General features: G+C 34.4%; 1 protein-coding gene across 10 annotated transcripts in view; it reads right to left on the minus strand.

Moving 5' to 3' along the window:
- Nucleotides 1–372: 372 nt before the first annotated feature.
- Fut9 (fucosyltransferase 9) overlaps nucleotides 373–21,768 on the minus strand; it is a 206,322-nt gene continuing 184,926 nt past the window's right edge. For all 10 annotated transcript variants that reach the window (XM_028861164.2, XM_028861163.2, XM_028861161.2 and 7 more), the window contains one exon: nucleotides 373–12,070. In XM_028861164.2, coding sequence (XP_028716997.1) covers nucleotides 10,982–12,061 — 1,080 coding nt within the window. In that variant the 5' untranslated portion in view covers nucleotides 12,062–12,070 and the 3' untranslated portion in view covers nucleotides 373–10,981. The remainder of the gene's footprint in view (nucleotides 12,071–21,768) is intronic.

Below are 21,768 nucleotides of genomic sequence, written 5' to 3' on the forward strand. Positions count from 1 at the left end.
TAGCTATTGTTGACTCTGCAGGCCTGAATTAGAGACTGAGGTGGGGCTGTATAGAATCAGAGACTAGAGAAAACAGAAAACAAGTTCTTTAAGGTTAAGATCAGGAAAAAATGAGGTTTTCCTGATCTCCATGCAGTGAAATCCAATTATTAATGGGTCTAGTTGCAGTATTGAGCCCATTCAACCAGTGCTTAAATATCTCCATGTGTACACTGATTGTTGACATTTAGTTTGATATCTATAAGGAATGTGTAATCTGATAAATGTATTTTTGATTCAATATCAGCAAATCTAGATTTGCATGTGAGTCAAAATAGATTCCGAGGGAATACATTGAACATAACCATTTTAAATAACCAAAACTATTGTACATTTAAATTGAATCCTTTTATTTTAAATATTCACGTTACAGGAATTCATTAGGCCCAAATAGAACATCATTATTTACACATCTAATAACTCCAGTGTCAAATCAGTGAGGTATTTACATTGAATATAGTAAATGTCACATAAGGAAGAGACATCTTACATACAGGCTCAAATTCTTTACACATTTTCTTCTGCATTGGAATCTTTGTGCAGGTTATAAAAACCATTGATTGCTAAACAAAATTTCACAAAATTGTAGCAGTCACATCATATAGTTATAAGCTTAAAAGGCATCAATGAACAGGAGCATACATTGTAATGGCATATTTTTAAGGGAAAGAAATTTCAAATGGCAATTCCAGTTTAATTTATGGAAAGTACAATTTCTCCAAATAGTGGAAAGTACAGATTTCCTATGACATCTTGCCTTTAATGGCTTATTAAAATATTTGCTTAGCTGCCACAAAGTGTTGTTACTTACAGGTAAACTCAATGAAGGGATGCATGCAGTATCAAACTAGGAGAGCAGATCAGAGGTTTGCTGACTGTTACACACCTGCAGTGTAATGAATGGCATAGTTATTCTTTCCCACAAATGCAATATCATGAATGAATGGTGCAATGCAGTCATCCTTTCTGTGGCAGACTGGACTGCTCACACTTATGATATCATGACTGTTGTAGTCATCCTCTCTGAGGCTGGCTGCTCATTATGTGAATCAATGCTTTTCTTTTGGACTACATCAGGACTCAGCTTCAGGATTTTGACTTGGAATAGTAACTAGAGTCAATTTTCTTAGCATTACATTAACTTCATTGTTGCTGATAAAATTAGACCTCAAAGAAGCAATATTCTGTAGATAAACAAATGAACAGAAAGCTAGGATTTCCATTGCTTTGATAACATAACAGTGAAATCACCTTTCAACATTATAAATGTTTATACTGGTGATTTGAATTACTGAAAGCTATGTTCTACCCATTGTGTGTTATGATAAATGACTTCTCATATGGAGAGGGAGAGGTTGGTCTACACATAGTACCTGCTTGAATTTAGGCCTTTCAAAAACACAAGTATATTCTGAAACAAATCAGACCAAATAAACAAAATGCGTGGACACATCCTCCCCAGAATGGGATCAGTTTTAATTTTAAAGATCATTTTGAATTATCAGCATGTAAAAGCATGACTCTATTGCCAAAATTCATACTCTTACATTTTGCAAATTACTAAGAAACAAAAGTTTTGGTCTACAATTCCCCCATCTTTGCTGTACCAATTGGCTGTGGTCTGGATAGTCTGTTATTGCTCAAGTTAGTGTAATGCAGGTCTGACTTAATGCTTCTCCCTCTTGGCAGTAGTACTGATTTGGCAGTGTTTCAAAAACGATAAGCCTTTCTTGATTATACAAAAAGCTGCCAGAATATTGTATTCATATAATGGAACTCGTAAAAATGACTTTTTCATATCTTCATGCTCTGACACATTAAGTTGCTATGCAGTCAGTGGTAAGATTTACCAAGAAATTGTTTTATTTATTGTAGCTAATTGCCAACAACTCCAAGAAAAAGTTTTCTGTGAAAATTTACAACACTATAATGCAAAATTAGAAGAAAAACTAAAACAGAACAGTATTGCACCTTGTCTCAGGGGCTCATCAGCAATAAGACTCACATATCACTTCATAAATACTGAAAGGGGACTCTAGAAAGGATGTAAATCATGCACAGATTAAGACAAAGCTCTTGTGAAGATGGCAGTGGAAAAACGCTCCCTCAAACCTGCATGATTCATTACAGCATGCATATTTTCACTTACAAACACAACCTTAATATCATCATATAATATTTAACATCTTATTTCAAACATGCATTGGCTACTAAAATAAGATTTTAAAGAAAAACTGATGTTTGATATAAAATAATCATGTTTTCTCAGGTGTGAAAAAATACTCTACAAAAAAATAAGTAGAAAAGTGATTTCTGATCAATGTGTGATTTTATCTATAAAACCCTAGATGACTAATTAGTGTGCTTACAACAACCCTGTTGGATCTGCATCGTAATACACCCAGGGCAAGTTAATAGCATTAATCAACTGGCACAATGCAATGTAATTCTTATAAGAAATAACATGAACCTATGAACTGTACATTTGGCATTAGATATCAGAGTATTTTAAATTTGCTTGAACATGACAATATCATAGTGCAAATTACATTACAATAATAAAACATACAATTGCTTTCGAAGTAGTTTATTCATTACTGATTCTTAAAATTTACATATTGGAAGAATTGGCACATTTTGTTTTAGTGTGATTGCTTTGCCCTCCATTCCTTGAGTATTAGTCCCTTTATGAAAAGTACGTGAACTACTCAAGTGTTGGCTATGGTCTATATGGCAACATTGAACAGAATCAAGGTGATAGGCACATTCTGTGTTCTTCCTTTGTGGATCGTCACTATAGCTTTCTTCTTTAGCAGCACTTTATTCCAAGCTTTGTATGGAAGGGTCCGACTCCTTACCAGTCATAGAACATAGCCACTTGGCAAAAAGCATGGAGGAAAAGTCTAGAGTATATGATAGCCCATATTTCTGATCAATTTCCATATTTATGAGTTTCTTAGGTGAATCTAATGACAGTCTGTCACATTTGGATAACAGAAGAGAAATCTGTGGCTCAGAAATGCTAGCAAATTACACCATAGGTGCTAAAAGCTAAAATGGACTTGATCATGAATTTACTTCACATTTTCTTGTTTCTTCTTGCTGATTTCTTCTTTCTGCATGATGTAAATCTGGGTCTGAATTTAGACTTGTTATCCCTTTATCTTGTGTTTTGAAAGCACTTCTTCATCCCATGCTGGTACAGACAGGGAATAAACCACATTATTACTGAAAAGATAACTGAATTTTAAAAGTATGGTCAGTGTATTTATGAAAGGGGGTATGTTGCCTTTTACCTTCCCCCATACCTCCTTTGATTCATAGGAACTCTATAAAACATTTTTTTTATATTGTCACACTCTATTATCCACATGATTTTAAGACACAGAAAAAGAAAAGGAAGAAAAACATAATATTGTCCTTTGATTAATTTTTTTAAAACAATGCATTAGAATCTGTGATAAATCATATGTTTTCTTATGGATAGATGGCTTCCAGTTTTCTGTAGACAATTAAGTAGTCTGGACTCTGGTCTCAACATAGTCCATGGAGATACATAATATCCTTACCCACATGAGCACTCATTTGGTGATCTTACATTGACAAGGATGTCATCTCAAGGGTTGTCTCAACTATGGGCTGAAGGGAGCTAATGAGGTCAGTTTGAGACAGGGGATACATTTTAATGTGCATGTATCTCTTACAGAATAAGGAGTCTTGGGTCTTGGATGTTAATTGAGTCTTTGTGAACCATTTTTGCCAAGCCTGATTATCTAGCTGCTACATCCTCATTAATCAAAATGGCATTTAGGCATGAGTAAAAAAGTTAACATGCTTCTCCAATTTTAGATTCTATAGAAATCACCTGCAACACTTTTTTTTTCACTGGTTGATTTTACAATTAAAACTTTAGCCTCTTATTTGATGTCCATTACATATTCAATTAATTCAAAAATATTCAGTTGCCTGAGAATTCAGTAAATATTCAATTTTTGAGGTTTTCTAATAAGATATAACATTTCTAATATCTTTTAAAGAAACAGAATTAAAAAATTAATATATTATCTTAAATATCACTCTTTTTTTACAGGTGAAAATATTCCTTAAATCTATCTTTTTGGGACATTGAACTTAAACATTATGTATATATACATACACACACACATATATATATATATATACATATATATATATATGTATACACACACACACACACACACACACATACACACACAGCTGAGACTGTTCGTGTCAAAGCCCCACTTATCATGCAGTTAGCAGAGTCTTAATCACAGCCTGGCTAAATTATTTCATTTCTGCATCACTGAACAAATTAATTTCTGTTTAATGAGCTTATATCTTAACATTTTGACTCTTTCATTTTCTGTAATCTTTAGGAAAGGTAAAGGGAGGTGGGGTTCTCTTGTAAATTACCCTTAGCTGGTTCTGTGCCTAAGCCAGCAGTTGATGTGAAGTATTCAGTCAGGTTGTTGGATATTTCTAAATTTCCTCACCAGAAAAATGATCTCTGAGAATGTATCTGCTATTCTATCCTTGGTCTTTAGCTGTATGGACTGCTAACATGCTAAATTAATATTAATTTACCTATTTATCATAACAGTGAACAAAAGAAGGCCTGCTTATTTTAGGAGATGCTATATGTGCTTAGTGAGGCAAGCTGTCTATCCATCACTGCCACAACCCAGAACCCCTCCCAGTACTTTCTAATTCCAGTAGATGTTACTGCATGTTTCCACACTGTGTTTGTGCATATCCCTTCTATTCAGTATTTGCCCTTTGATTGTTTAAATTTTCATCAATTTTTGTGAGCTTCCAGCTAAACACCAACAGATGTTAGAGCTGAAATTTGGATATGTTCTAGATTTCTCTTATTTTCTTTTATAACTGAGAGTGTACCTTAGTGGTGGAACACTCACACACATACATATAAATATATGTATATATCATGGTCTATTATTTTAGGGGTGCATTCATTTGTTTGTAAAATAGGCTACCCCTATTATACATACACAGAACCTGATACTAACAGAGATGAAGAGCTCAAGCACAGCTAATGAATAGCATAGCTCACATTTAATTTTGAATTCATCATTGTGGACAACCTACAGTGTTATAACTTGTTGCCATATCCTAGCTGTCACACAGGCTTCTGAGACCCAGAAAAGCAATGGTCAAGCATGTTGAATGGTTTGATGGCTGTAAGAGATCCATATAACTGTCTACCCTTGTTTTTATGCTGAAAAATAAAAAAAAAGCATTTAAAAACTAAGGGAAAGAGTAAAAGAAAAATTCTCCAGGTAAACAGCTAGAAATGGTAAATAGTTTGTCCTAAATCATAGTGTTAGCTGAAGAACAGTACAACTGTGCAAGACATAATTAACCATGTGGAAAATCTTGAGTTATGAAATACAATAATACCTATCAATATATCTAAGAAGATTCCAAGTTAGCTAAAAATGGTAGTATCTTATGTCTGTATTGTTTCAATATAGAATGATTTCTATTTAATAAGCAGGACAGAGACTACCAAAACTAGCAACATGTCAGAATTGTCTAGGGAGTTATTAAAATTGTGGACCTAGGGCAACAATGTCATATATCATAACGATATTTCAAATCATGTAAATGATTCTTATACCATTGATATAGGGAGTCCCCAAGGCAGATGTGAGTCTGAGAACCCCTGGCAAGCACAGGATAATTTTGTACTAATAGCATGGCTTCTTCCTTATTCCTTCTTTTTGATTCTTAGTTGGAGTGGTTCCACTTGCATGGAACAGGGATCAGTTGTCAGTTATGAGTAAATTCTTTTACAAATTCTAGATCACATTGCTTGGGAACAATGCTTTGTGTAATGCTTTAAAAATTATTGGTAGGGAATTTAATTTTAAAGTAAAATACATTCAAAGTATGTTAAATGAATGAACATTAGTTAGTCATGGGTTAAAAGTATAAAATTTCTAAATACACACTCACAATCTTATACACTCAAACTGTATATTCCTGTTGTTGAAGAACAGCCTGATGTACTTCCACTGACTTCCTGAGTTTTGCATCAATAAATAGTTTTGATTACTATAGTAAGATTTTTAATAGTACAGAAAAATCTGAAAAGTTTTAGAACAGGGTTCAGTATATGGTTGATTTTCTACAGGAAATCAAGTTCTCAAAAAAGTGTGTTACAAAAGACCTAAGAAGAAGAATATAAAGGAAAAAGATTAGTTAATTGAGCACTTGCTACATTGTAAGTTTCAGTAAAGAAGCTAGATTATGTTCCTTTCATTATTAGACTAACCAGTTTCATGCTTTAAATATTTATATATTTTTGTAGAGAAATAAGAAGAAATTCTATTTAGAGTATTAACTTTCAAAAATATTTCTAGATGGTCAAGGAAATTTGAAATTCAAATTTATGCACACATCAATTTAGGCCTTACATTAAAGAGCAGTGGTGCTGAGGGAATCCTTACAGACATAGTCATCCATAGAGGTTAAGTTACTTTCTCAATGCTACAATTTGTTGCAATGATAGCCTAGGGTAGAATTACTTATCTTTCTAGTTTAACAGTGTGTCTCCCACTTAGACTCTATTAACTGTTTATGAATATATGTGATTGAATATGAATTACAAAGAGGGACCACACTTCGGATAGTAGCAGAGTTTACCCAATTTCAAAGTACCATAAAATCTCTGGAGGAGAGATGGCTACAATCAGAAATCACCTGACTGACTGATGTTTGCAATATTTTCAAAATGCAACAAGTGCAAGTAGCAAAGGATGAAGAGTATAACTGTTTTCTCTCCTCACAGTTCGATAATATATATTTGCTTATCATGGTGCTTCATTTTGTATCCTCTTTACATAATAATTTCTTTCTACTAGAAACAGCTGAAGAGTAGAATACCAACAATTTCCAAATCTAGTTTAATCTTTCTTAACATTCTATTTCTTTTGGGTTCTTTTTTAAAAATTTTATATACTTGTATGAGTATGTATGTATGTGTGCTCTGCATGTATACCTATATGTCAGAAGAGGTAATCAGATTCTATTATAGATGCTTTGAGCCACCCAGAAGGTTGCTGGGAATTGAACCTCTGAGCCATCTCTCCAGGCTCTCTTTTGGGTTCTTAAAGCATGATAAGAACTTATACTGTCTGCCCTCTCTATCCAGGGAGCAAGGGGAACAGTAAAGTTAATATAAAAATTATCTCCATTTAGCCGGAAGAAGCTGGTATTTTGACATTAAAAGTATTTTTCATGCCCACTAATTTTATTGATGTAATCATTTATTAGGCATGTGTTAATAACCCCTCCTTCATCAGGAACTACTTATCCTTTAGCTTCTAAAGTCTATTGTATTCAGTAGCTTGATTACAATTTTTAACACCCCCTTCCCTTGATATTAGAGTTTATGAGAGGCGGCAGACATGATCAAACACAAAGTAATCATGGAGAACTAACTTTTATGAAACATTAATTCACATCAAACACTTTCTGGGTGAGTAACAGCCATGGAATCTAGTCTGAAAATAGACAAGTGAAAAAAATCTCAGTAATTTATTTTCTGCTTTTGTTCCTCTCTTATTTAATCTCTCATTAGAAGAAAGAATTTAAAGGCCCAGCAAATAATTCCTTAAGTAATCTATCATTTTATACCTCAAGGCTTTTGGTCTAAGCTCCACATATTCCAGGGCTATGCTTTTCACAGTAAATATGAACCTTGTAAGCTGTTGCTACTTTGCTACTAAGATTTTTTTTTATAGTTTCTACTTTATATCAAGTCATAGCTGTCCTACAAGATATGGCTGTCATGTTTTCCTTCTTTAAATATGGATATGGATAATTCAGTACATGTTCTCATCAGTAAGGTTTAAAATAATTATTTACATATTCTTACTAATAAGGTCTGCAATAATTAACGATTAAATATTCAGAACACTGGTTGTAATGACTTTCTGCACTTGGAATGAAAATTTGTTCATGGTCTTTTTCGAGCCATCATTTATTATCAGGCATATTATCTGTTTTTATTATAACCAACAGCAAGCCAAATTGGTTGACTCAATCTATCTTTCACATGGATATCCTTAAAAAAACTGTAAGTCACAGGACTTATTAAAAAGTGGTCACTGGCATATCTTTTCAATGGTTATCTCTCATGTAAACATAGAAAAGCTCACTCTTTCTGCTAAAGGTCAACTGGAGAAACATTAAATCAGAAAGAGTGTCAACACTTAAGGGATTTTTTTTTTACTATATATTTAAAAGTTGAAGTCCCAGAACATATCATCCTATGTGACAATGTTATATTCACATTATAGGAATTGGGACATATTTGAACAATAAGGTGTAGATGAGGTGGAGACAAACATGAGATTAATAACCATAGGACCCTTAAATTCTAATCTCTATTATCACCATGTTCACGTCCTTTCAACATATGTCATGAGTAAATAATGTCTTTATATCTAATTAACTCATAGATCAGAAGAGCTTAACTTACGAATATTGCTGTCATTTCTTCTGGTTAAATAGCTGGCCCATTCACTGTTCACTTGAAGTTCATACACTCATTTCCATGGCTTGGTATTAGGCTTTCAATGTACAGATGCACTAGTGGAATACTTGTTGCCTTGACTTGGCTTATATTACTGGCATTTAGTTGTAGTTTCAGTTCAAGAATAAACTCAGATTCATTGTCAACAGAAGAGACAACTGCCTTCAAGGCTCTTAGCATTCAGTTTAGCAATGGTGGGTGGAAACAATACTGATTATTTTCCAGCTTTCAGAGAAAACACTTTCTAAGCTTCTCTTTGCATATTTAGGTACCTACCTTTTATGGATCAAAAACATAATGAATAGATGTACACATATGAAATTGACTTTTAAACAAATAAATATATGATAGAGCCTTTAGGCACTATCCATGTATACAGACCCTTTCTTTATATATGAAACAATGTGTGGACAGAAGAAATAAAATCTATGATGGGTCAAATGAGTAGAAAAACTTGCAATTCCAACACATGTTGAGTAGCTAAACAACTGGATAAAATTACTAGTAGTTTTTTTTTTCCTTTTCATTAAATGAACAAATGACTCATACAATCTCCATTGAGAGTCGTACAAGTTAGAGCTTATAGAAAGCTCAGTGTCACAGTCCCTTTATGGCAGTGAAAACATGTTTTCATTTTTATTTTATTTCTGTGTTGGTTTGGGGCTGACAACATTACCTGTGTAATTATGTCTAAAAAGAAAATGAACACAGGTTCAATGTCTCTATTTAATTCTGAAGTCTTTCTTTGCCCAAATACTTCCCTTGCCAGGGAAGCTCATTCTTTCACAGGACACACAGTTTTTGCTTACTGAACTGAAATTTATCTTCCCCAATAATCTATGTAGAGAGTGAGTGTAAGTTCTGTTGATTGTAACAGGTAATAGGAAAATTATAAATGAGCCACAAAAGATCCAATTAGATGTCATCAGAACATTACATTTTCTGTAGATTTTGACCAGAGTAGAACACAAGCATTAGGAATCCTTTAGAGAATAATTTTCTGTAAGAGTCTCAGTATCTGTTTTTTTTCCCTCTAATCCACTGCATCTGCATATGTCCATCTACCTCCGCTAAACTTACAGAAGAGAATTTCTGAAGGCAGGTGAAAATTCATGAATAACATGCCCCCAAATTCAGTGCAATAGTAAGTTTATATTGGTTTTGCAAAGCCCTGAATATCATAGCAACATATGCTATGTAGGAATAATTTTAAAAATGGAATAAAAAAGATCACTTTCAATTAATAGTCATAGGCTAGATCTGTTCCTTTACTGAAACAAACAAAAATAACCCATGACTTTTCAATGCTGTTAATTAATTTATTTAACAAATACATATTGAAATCATACTCTATGTCAGTACTGTCTGTCCCTTGAAAGTTCGTACTTTATTATATTTAATGATATATTAGACCCATTGGTAATAATTTTGTTTAGGTTTTTTTAAAATAAGGATAGACCTTTTAAGTTTTATATGCATTCATTACCAAATATGGAAAAATAAAATTTTTAAATGCTTGGGAAAATATTCAAATGGAGAAGTAATTAAAATTGTGTAAATGCTACCATTTATATAGTCTATTTGTATTTGCAGATATTATTTTCCTTGTTATAGGAGGAAATTGTTTATTTTTACAACAATGACTATGCTCAGGATTTGAAAGGGGACAATCAAAGCTTCTCTTAGCTGTTATTAGGCATTAAAAATATCACAAAAATTGTATGCCCCAAAATTCTTGGATACCTTAACTTAAAATGTTGAGAGTCTGCATTTGCAAAACAACTTAATGAAAATGAGTGTGAAGTCTAATAACATTTCTGCTTCATATCTTTCTTATTTACTACATGAGTAAGTCTGCCTTCACAAATATGGTAAACAGGTAAAAACAACATCAGTTAAGTCAATGAGGTTAAGAATGAAGTGATACTCTGATCCTTCTTTGTTAACATTGTTCATAGAGCTAGAATCTAGACATTATAATACTTGGTAAAAATCTTTCATATTTTAGGATATACATTTCCATTTCCCAAACAGTTTAAAGATCTTATTGATGCAGGAACAATTGAATCATAAATTTACTTTACAGGCAGCTATAAAATGTGAAAAAGAATGTTTACAAATGAAAATGAAGAATAAATTATTTTCAGTGTTCATTATCACATATATACAGGATAATTTAAAACCAAATGGACTGATTGCTAATTTCGAGCTCTTAAAAATTTCCATCAAAATATACATGTTGTTCAAGAGAGGGTGATAAAAATAAACTGTGACACAAAGCAAATTGTTTCTCTTCTTATCCTCACAACTTGAATGATGTTACATTATTATAATTCATAAAATGTGAAAATGATGGAAACTTTAATTCCAAAACCATTTCTCTAAATTACCAACAGACTTATACTCTTGATGCCTTTTTACATGATCACAAGCCAGGCATGCATGTGACTCCCAAAATCGTGGGAGGTTTACAGTGAAATCCTTCCTCCAGTTAAAGTAACTAAGGTACAACTTATTGTTTTTGTCAACTTCCTTCAGATACTTTGCCAACTCACTGGGAGAGTTATAATCTTCCACATGAATGAATGAATCAGCTGGAATATAATTCTCATAGTTTTCCCTAGATGGTCCCAAGACAACAGGTACTGAGCCAGCTAAAAATGCATTATAGAGCTTTTCTGTGATGTAATCTTTGTGAATTGAGTTTTCAAAAGAAAGATAAAATTTGCAAGTAGATATGGTGGGAATCAGGTTTTTATCGTTCACGTATTCTCCAAATGCTTGCCCATAGGTGTGGATTTCAATACTCTTGCTGAGCTCGTTATAATACTTGACCCTGGCATGCTCAGGGTTCCAGTTACTCACAACCCAGCACACCAACTTCTCTTTGCTTGGCACTTCGAACACAAAGGGGTTTGTGCTCACCGTCAAGAAGCCATAAGGCACTTGAATATCTGAATCACGGCGATAAGTTAGTGTCAGGTTGAACAAGTGTTCGATGCCACTCTTTTGAGGAGTATGAGTGGGAGACTCTAAATTCATCCAAATCCATTTCTGAAAGGGTGGCCTAGCCTGCTGAGGTAAATTAGTCAGATCCCAGCTGATGTCTCTGTGGTGAATCAGGACCGCGTGGGATTTGTTGTACAGTGAGCGGTCTGTTGTAAGATGGCACCCTTGGATGTTGAACATCGCTTGGCAGGATGTAAGATCAAAGGTCTGCCCAAATGGCCACACCCACACCAGAATAGTGGTTTCATTAAAATAATCCGTTTTTGAGGAGAAGAAATTTTTCATTTTCAGCACAGAACTGGCAGACTCCATTGGACTGAAGACCCAGCTGTTGGTGGGTTTGATGTAAATGAGCAGACATGCCATGAAGCAGGCCAGGATAATGCAGACGATTAGAAATGGACGGAGAATGCCTTTGGATGTTGAGGTCATACTTTTTTTCTGCGGAAAAGAGAAAGACAAGGGAAGGTAAAAATGCATTATAGTGGGAGGTTTACAGTGAAATCGTAGGTAACAAAAAATGAAATTATAAATACAATTTAAGAGAAATATTAAGACTGTTGTAATCATGAAATCAACAGTAATTTCTTTCAGTATTAACAACCACTGTGAGAAATAGGTTTCATTTAGGCAGAAAACTGCTTTTAAATGGAAGTTTCCCAGAAACTTTAGCCTAGAAAGCATAAATCAGAATTCACTCTCAGCACACATCTTGAAGTCAGGTTAACCACTGCGTCAATGATCTCTATACCTGTTCTGATTTTGTTCGTAAAAACAAAACCTGACATAACTGATCACCATTATTAAAACCACGACTGAGATTATCAGTGAGTGTTAATAAGATTTGCAAACATAGCCCAGTTGACATATTTGCTTGTTCACAACTATGCTTTAAAAACTTCCTTTTTAAGGAAGAGAAATGACGTGAAGTTGGGAGGGTAAGGAGGGAGATCTAGAAGGGTTTGGAGGATGGAAAAGAATATGTCACAGTATTGTGTATGAAATTCTCAAAGAACAAATAAAAAATAAAAAAGATAGTAACATACTTTTACAATCAGAGCAAAGTTAAGGGACTATTAAAGTTTTTGAAAAGTTCATATTTCTTTCTGGGTAAAAGTTCATTTTTACTCTTTATATAGAAATGCATCAAGATAGTCATGTGATGAAATGTGTCCTTGATACCTTCTTTTGGTAAATAAGCACATTAATAAATCTACTGTTGTTTTTCTCTTTGTATTTATACATTTCACATTTATCTGACAATTTTGTGTCAATACCCTCATAGTGAACTCAGTAGTTAGCAGTATTTAATAATCAAGCACACTGTTGTCATTAGGACAAACTCTCATTTGTCAGGTATTAGGGCTTCAAGCTTATCCTTAGTATATTATCATAAATAAGATTCTTAAAATAAAGATATAGATCATGGAGAAAAACATTAATTCATTGAATTTAGCTTGTGGTTAAGTCAGTGAGCCTTTTGGCTTTTGTGTGTGTATGTACTGAAAGTTTTTCTTTTACATTTAAATCTCTTTATGAATATGAACAAATTTTTATTTTGGTTTTATTGAGAGAGGGTTTCTCTGTGTAGTTTTGGTTCATGTCCTGGATCTTGCTCTGTAGACCAGGCTGGCCTTGAACTCATAGAGATCCACCTGGCTCTGCCTCCCAAGTGCTGGGATTAAAGGCGTGTGCCAGCACCACCCAACTTCCAAGATTATTTCTTAATAGCATTCTTGTAAGACCTCTGAAATTCATAGTTTTTTTCTTAAATGATATAACATCAATTTCAGTGTAACATGAATCTTAAAAGATCTTATTAATAAAAAAAAAAAAAAAACTTGGAAGCCAGGTATTTGGGTGAATGCTGAGTGATCAGAGAAAACAGAACAAGCCACACCCAACCTCACCTTGCCAACTTCTCAGCTGGTGTTTCCTCAGACTAAAATCCTCACCCGATCTCAGATGAACTGCTGCTAAAAGCTTAAAAAGGCTCTAGTTCCTGGGGCCTTATGCCTTGTATACCTTTCTGCTTCCTGCCATCACTTCCTGGGATTAAAGGCGTGTGTCACCATGCCTGGCTGTTTCCAGTGTTACTTTGAACTCAGAGATCCAGACGGATCTTTCCCTCCCGGATGCTAGGATTAAAGGTGTGTGCTACCACTGCCTAAACCTATGTTTAATATATGTGGCTGTTCTGTTCTCTGACCCCCAGATAAGTTTATTGGGGTACCTATATATCAACCACATTTTAGAAGTATGACACTTGAAGTCTTAATCAAGTATAGGGTATTATATATAGAATATTCTTACCTAAATTTAGGTGAACATTTGAAAAATCACATACACATAATCATTTTATTCACAACTTTTTAAAGAATATGATGTGTGAGTTATTAAGCTTGATCATGTGAGTATAAAAATTGTGGATATTGAATTCTAGAGCATTCCCTGTACAGAATTGCTGAAAAAATTACAATTTTCTCTCAAAGCTAGATTCAGTATCAAAGAAATTCACAAAATTTATATATAAAATAATTATATATTTATATATTTAAAATTTATATATAAATTTATATATTTATATATATAATTTATATATAAAATAATTATATATATTATATCTAAGACCTATTAGTTCAAACTTAGTTTGCAGAGAAAATTGAGGAGAAATTATAAAGGAAATCTCAATATTTATAATAAGGGGATATTGCAGGTACTATGTTCCAAAGTTTATGTTATGTGAAAAAAAATAATACTTAGAAGAGATTTACAGGTTTGACAGTTTCCAAGGAACTAATTATTTGACAACACAAGACGCCTGGCAGAACCATGGAACAAAGCTAAAGAAAAACAAAACAAAACAAAACAGTAACACCAAAAAAGAAAATGAAGAAAATAAATATAGCAAAGACAAAACTCATTGATGTTAAGAGCTTAAATTTCAGGTGATTAGTAATATTACAATATCTGAAATATCAATATAAAGGTTATCCAAGACAGAAAATAAGAAATCTAGGTTAAATATCAACAGGATAAATAATGAATGACTTAATGTAGATTAAAATTAGAAATGTCTATTCAGTTATTATATACTAATACATTTAAAGGATTTGATAAAATAAATGACTGTGGTTTGAGCCAGGTGAGAAGAACAAATATTGGCATAAGAAAAAATTCCATTGAAGATGGAATTTGTTAAAGAATAGAATTTATGAATAACAACTGAGAGCAAGCGATAGACCTAGACAGTACAAAAAGACTGAGACCAGTAATTCATTAATTAGGGATTTCTATCATATTTTTAAAAAAGGAATCATTTTAGAAAACATAAAATTAAGGATAAGTGATTCAATCATTACATGAATTCAATTACAATCTTACTAACAAAATATGTGAGGAAGATATTTTCAAAGGTCAATTTCAGTTAAAAATCCAGACAAACTTTAGCAAAAAGAGATTTGTAAATGTAAGAGAATGCCATTGCAGAATACGTTTATGGAAGTCCATATACATGGGATCCTGGAGTCATGGAGTCAACATACATTTAACTGTTTGAAGAACTCCTCATAAGCGTCATGCTAAACTGCACTAACATGCTCTCCTGCACTAATGTGCTCTCGTGCACTAACATGCTCTCCTGCACTAACATGCTCTCCTGCACTAATGTGCTCTCATGCACTAACATGCTATCCTGCACTAACATGCTCTCCTGCACTAATGTGCTCTCGTGCACTAACATGCTCTCCTGTACTAACATGCTCTCCTGTGATATAATCTAATCAGAGCTGCTCATTCTATACTATCAGGTTACAGTGACAACAGCCTCCATTTAATAACTGTCTATTCAGCAGGGACTGCTATGGGTTTACATGGGCCACTCCTCATAGAACTACTGTGGAGAAGGCCATTGTCTCTTCTTCACAAATGAGCAAATGGGGCAGAGATACATATTAGAAATAACTAACTTAACCACTGAGTTGCTTTCTATAATCCACACCAAGCAAAATAATACATCAATAATCCATTCATATTGTACCTTGGGTTTCATTATCTGCCCCTTTTGACTTAGGGCTATTTGTTAACAGGTGAGATGTGGATCAATTTCTCTTATCACGCAATATCTCATACTTATATTGTGCCTATTACTGTAGAGACTGATCTAAGAACTTACACTAACTCACATACATCAGGACATCTATCATCTCATATTACCATTTTACTAAGAAATAAACTGAGGCACAAAATGACTAATAAGCAGCTGGCCCACAATTAGTCAGCCAAGAAGGTGCAGAACACACTTTCTAGTGCAGGCTACTGGCTGCAGGTTATAAATACCTGAAGACCGTATTTGATGATCTACAGTTTTGCTCACTGAAGGCAGAATTTGCAATCATTGTAGTGATACCCTTGATAGGCTTTGCTTTCTTCACCGACAAACCATTACCATCTGGGCAGAGTAAGTGCTTAATAAGTGCTCCTCATGTTATGTGAATGAACGAGTGAACTACAGAGCTTCACACTAGTGTAAGATGCCATGTCAGAAACTGCAAACACAAACTATGAACTGAGTGTGAATTTGTGTTTACCTGTTTTCTCTATGAACGTAGTATATGCTCCTGTAGACAGTGAAAACCACTGAAGCTGACAGAAAAGTATCCGAACAAAATCTTGTTTTGGATTTTCTCCTGTTTCAAAGCTAGCATGCATGCAGTTGACGTTAAATGAAAATGATTTGATCACTAGGCAGAAAGCAACACTGAGTTTGCTCTGTGTTCTTCGATTTCCCTATTTGGCTTTTTGTATCACTTGTTCATCTCTTTACACCCTTTACCTCTAATTTTTCACTGATGTCAGGGTCAATTACTAAACAATGGGGCAGTCATTCAATAGCTCCTACCATGCACAGAGACTGTCAGAAAAGTTTGCTTCCTAGAGCCAAGTTGACATTCCTTTGACAGGAGCAGTTTTACTTACTCCTCATAACTGAAATTCAGGTGAAAACCCAACACATTTTGATTTATAAGCCAAGCCAACCTATTTTTTAAAGCCTCTAAGCAGAGTGGCCTTATAGCTCTCTCCAGCAACAGCAATGAATGTGTAGAATAGGGAAAATGTAGCCATAAATCAGATAATTGAAACTTTTCAGTTATTCTCAATGGCCTTAGAGAGTGTGAGAGACGACAAAGACTTAAGCTTTAAAGAAAAGAACTGAATCTTTGGTAAAAATCATGCTTGCTAAGATTTAGTATAGGAAAACATTGTCCATTGAGAAACTAATTCTATTTTCCAATACTGCTCTAATGAAAGATTTTTTTAAAAGAATGGAAAGAAATTTAAAATACAAACATTGTGGTTTGCAAATGTTAGATACATGTGCAGATATTGGGGGTAGAAATGAGAAGGTAAAGAAGATGGGAAGCTTCTTCAGACCCTGGTGATTCTACAGAAAGCATCTGTGTGTGAGTTGTTGTTTGAGATTTTTTTTTCAGCTAATATTCACCCTTATTCTAAAATGGAAAGGGCATGGATTAAATGTAGCACAGAATTCAACAACTGCCAAAAACTGTATGATAGAATCAACTTTTCGGCTTGGAGCTTCCCACTTGGGCATTATCCCCAGGTGGTGATGGCTACTGCATTTTGTTGTCTTGCCCACATTATACTTAGTGTTGGAAAAGATCACCACTCATATCAGTAGGAGTTATTCAGTCAACATACTTTATCATCATTGTGTAGTCCTAGTTACTTTAGATTGTGTGTGTGTGTGTGTGTGTGTGTGTGTGTCTGTGTGACACATCTTTTATCCTTGGTTAATAGAAAAAAGTTGATCAATGCATACCTAATCCAAAAACCAGGAGTAAATTATTAGAAAATTGATAGAAGTTTGAGGTCGTGGTGGTGGCTTGAGTAGGTATAGATGGCCCCCACAGACTCATGTGTTTGAATACTTGGTCCACAGGGAGTGGCATCATAGGAGGTTTGGCTTTGTTGGAGTAGGTGTGGCCTTGTAGGAGGAAGCTTGTCATTGTGAAGGTAGGCTTTGAGGTCTTCTAAGCGCAAGTCTTGCCAGTATGACATAGAAGCCTGCTGTTGCCTGCAGATTGAAATTTAGAACTCTGAGCTCCTTCTCCAGCACGATGTTTGCCTGTACACTGTCATGTCCTACCATGATGATAATGGACTAAACTTCAGTAATTGTAAGCCACCCCCATTAAATGTTTTCATTTATATTAGTTGCTGTGGTCCTGGTTTCTCTTCATAGTAATAGAAACCTCAACTAAAACAGAGACTAAGTTAAAAATAGTTTTAAAAAAATGATTGTCATAAGATGACCCTTTAACTTATTCTTTCTGAAATAAAGCTTGTAAAGTGTGAAAACTACATGTTTGTTTTTATATTTTTCTTATTCTATGGTAACAAATCAGAAATTAGAGTTCTTAGCCAAATGTTGCACAATAGCAGATCTTTTATGATATTTCTGAAGATTATTATCATTTCTAGTTAGCTACACATTCACACAAAATTCTTTTGTAAGTTTAAATAAAACTGATTATTATGATTAATAATATCTAGATAAATTATATAATACATTCCTAGTATATGAAGTTTCTGAATATCTTTAGGGTCTTTTTATTGTTTATGGAAACTTCTTTAAGGAACATTATTCTAAATATTTGTTGATTTAACTATGTGGATAGAACTCATCTCCCCCTACCCCCTCTGTGGTCCAATACATTGAATAATGCAAGCCCTCATGCCTTATGCATGCTATAGAAGTGATAACTCCCTCAGCTGCATCCTGGTTTCCTATTGGACAATTACCTCTGCTGGGCAAACTTGTAGAGACTACAGAAAAAAAAGAAAAAGAAAACTTCTCTTTTCACAAGCAGTGCTGATCAGATTGGGAGTCAGATTGAGAATGTAGGTGTCTGGGTCTGAGGATCACAATGGGGATCTCTGGTGAGTTCTGAATTAATGGAGCTACTCTGGGCTCACCTTTCTTTGTTAATCTTCAGTTCCAAGAGTTATACTATAACCATCTAACAGTTTCACTTGTGTTATATTCATTGTTTTATTAGTTGAAATGGACAAACTAGAACAGACAAATGAACAGAACAATCTCCACTCTAAACAATCAGAAAGACCAATTTATATAATATAGTCTCTACACCAATTCTCTTATTTTCCACTTGAGATACAAAGTATATATCTTGAATCCTTCAAAATATATACATTGTTGAAGCAGGAATAAATCATATCACTTTGTATAAATACTTGTACTGACTCCAGGTAAAGCTTAGGGATTTAGTTGTGCTATGTACAGTGAAACTATTATGTGTATGATGAACTCAGAGAATATTTCTCTTTCAATATTAATGTGATTTGCTAATAGCATCATATTAGTTTGAGGTTACCCAAAGTCCAAATAATATAAGTTTTCAGGATATTTTTTTGTTTTGGCTTTTCTTATTTTGCTTATCCCACATCTTTTTTTAACACTAAGAACACTTTAAAAAATAAAATATCATTCTTTCATTGTATACCAAATTAGATTATATTCTCCCTTGTACTATAAAGCTGTATATATCCATCACTTCTCTTTCAAGGTCCTTTGGAACTTCAAATTGTGTTGAGCCTTTCTCATGGCCATTATTGATTTTTAGTTCCCACAGTTCTCTATATTTGATATGGAGCTGCATACCTCCTGTCTTGGGAGAGATGCTGCTTACTTTTTAGCAACATGACACTGGTTGATTTCTGGAATGCTCTCAAATTTATGTCTCTGAACCTCTGTCAAATATCCTTAAATATAATCTCTGGTGTTCCCCTGGGAAAACCTTTGTTTTGCTTCCTTGGACTCTGGGCAACTTTCCACTGACGTGCTCCAATAAGGATGGGGTCACCTGCTTTCGCCAGGGTCACCAGTGCTTTTCCCGAGTCTTCTTCAGAGTGGTTCCCATAGCTTTGTGTTTAGGCAGCCTAATGAATGGCTTTCTTTTAGGCTGCCCCTTTCCTTTGTGTCTTCAGATATTTGTTGCTTTAGAGAATGTGCTACCAGATGCCATTTTTCGTGCACTATCAACCCCTTTATTTTCAGTGCTTTCTATATTCATTCCCTTTGAATTTCTTTTTCAGTTCAGGGATTAACCTCTTTTCTTCTGCTCTTTCATTGGCTCTCTCTCCTCTATCACTAGTTCTTAATCACTGTCTTTATTCAATAACAATCTCTACTTACCAGCTTGAGCTACAGGCATGGCAATCAGATTTGACAGAGAGCCCAAGTGTAGTCTGGCTCATACTCCCTAAGGGATGCTGTAGACAAGACCAGGGGTTCCTTCATGACATTTTTCTCCCCTAGAACATGCTTTCCAGTGCCCCTGGAGACTAGCAGTCCTTCAGAACTTGGCTGTTAGTACCAACATTTACTAAGCTCATGAACTATATAATCTGGTCTAAAACCATTTCAGATAATATAGTTCATGAACACACACATACCCCCTCATTTTGCTTTGGGATATTCATATTTCTTCTTATTTTAAAAATGAAACCCCATTTTATCCAAATGATAAGACAGAGCAACTAACTCAGTCAGTTCTCTTTGGTGGTCCTGCATCCCTTATATCTACACCAATCCCACACCAAATGTTATCTTCTGGGTATTTGTTGCATTATTTGCTTATTTTTCATTTATCTAAGTAAAACACCTGTCATTTCTTGTGCAGAATACTGGCATTACTTCAAAGTTACCCATTTGGCATTGACTTTTTAAAATTTCATTTCGAATGATATATAAAATCATTAAATTGTATATGGTAATGGAATACCTATCATGTACTGTTCAATAAATCTTGTAATATTTCAATCGGATCAAAATATTTATAACTGTAAACATTAATCATTTCTTCATGGTGAAGGCTTTCAAAGTATTTTTCTTCTTCTGTTTCAAATGTCCAGTACATTATTGTCATACCTGTATGTATCACCTTACTGTACCTTATGTACAATAAGGTAATGACTTTTAGCAACTTCTTCTGCTGCAGGCCACAGGAATATATCATAAGAACTCAGCTTGTTATGGCAAAGCCACTGCCTGGATGGATCAGGGAATTCCTCCAGAGGAAGCCAAATTCCAAGGAGCTTTTGGTGTTATTTGGCTTGTTATATATCAGCTGTATTCTGTTATGAAACTCATGTGTGCCTTCATAGTTTTCCCAATTGACTTCCCTAAGAAAGGCTAACTGTAGATTGATCACTCTCTGGACATACACATTCAAGGTAGAACAGCCTCAGGAAAGTCTTCCTCTGGAATCAGATATCTCCCTTAGCCACTTTCAAGGACTAACAGTTATAACAGTCCACATGCAAGTCTCCTGATTTAGGATAAATTCCACAAGGAGACACAGCCTAGGTCAGGTGGATGTTAAAATAATAGCTTTACACAATTTAGCTTGGACTCTCCTTTCTTAAAGCCTTACTAACTTTATTGACCTCTAACTCTTTACCTAACCACTTCTAGGAATATTTAGATAGCCTTCTGCGCTGACAGCTATACTCAGCCTGAACCCCAGTTCAAGCCTCCTTGTAATTATAATCATTGGCAACATCTGGCCAGGTCCAACCCCAGATGGAGGAAAGTACCTTATCAGAGATACCTCTGTACTCTCTAAGAACAGACGTAAGCACCCAGGCTACCTGTTTGAGAAGGCCTGGATGTGTGCCAATTAAGCTTTACTTCCTCCTTTCCCAAACCTTACCTCTAATTTCAGATCTCCCTTTAACTATCACCAGAGGCATCTAGCTGTACCCAGCGACTGAGCACACTTTCCCTTACCCTGCAAAAAAAAAAAAAAAAAAAAAAAAAAAAAAAAAAAAAAAAATGACAGATAGCTTGGACAGATAGGAGCCACAGGAAAAAAGAAGACAGTTTTATTTTCTCCCATTAACCTAGCAACTTATAGATTCTTAACATTTTCTACTAATCACATTTAAGATTATAGTTGAGCACATACGATCCCTCTTCTTAGATATTACCTGAATTTAGGCTTTAGTTAATTCATTTCCCCATTGGTCACTTCTGTTTGGGTTTGCAAATGATAATTAATGGTTATTTCCTCTCTATGTGATTCTTATCACCC

This window comes from Peromyscus leucopus, chromosome 2 (genome assembly GCF_004664715.2).
Source record: "Peromyscus leucopus breed LL Stock chromosome 2, UCI_PerLeu_2.1, whole genome shotgun sequence".
NCBI lineage: Eukaryota > Metazoa > Chordata > Mammalia > Rodentia > Cricetidae > Peromyscus > Peromyscus leucopus.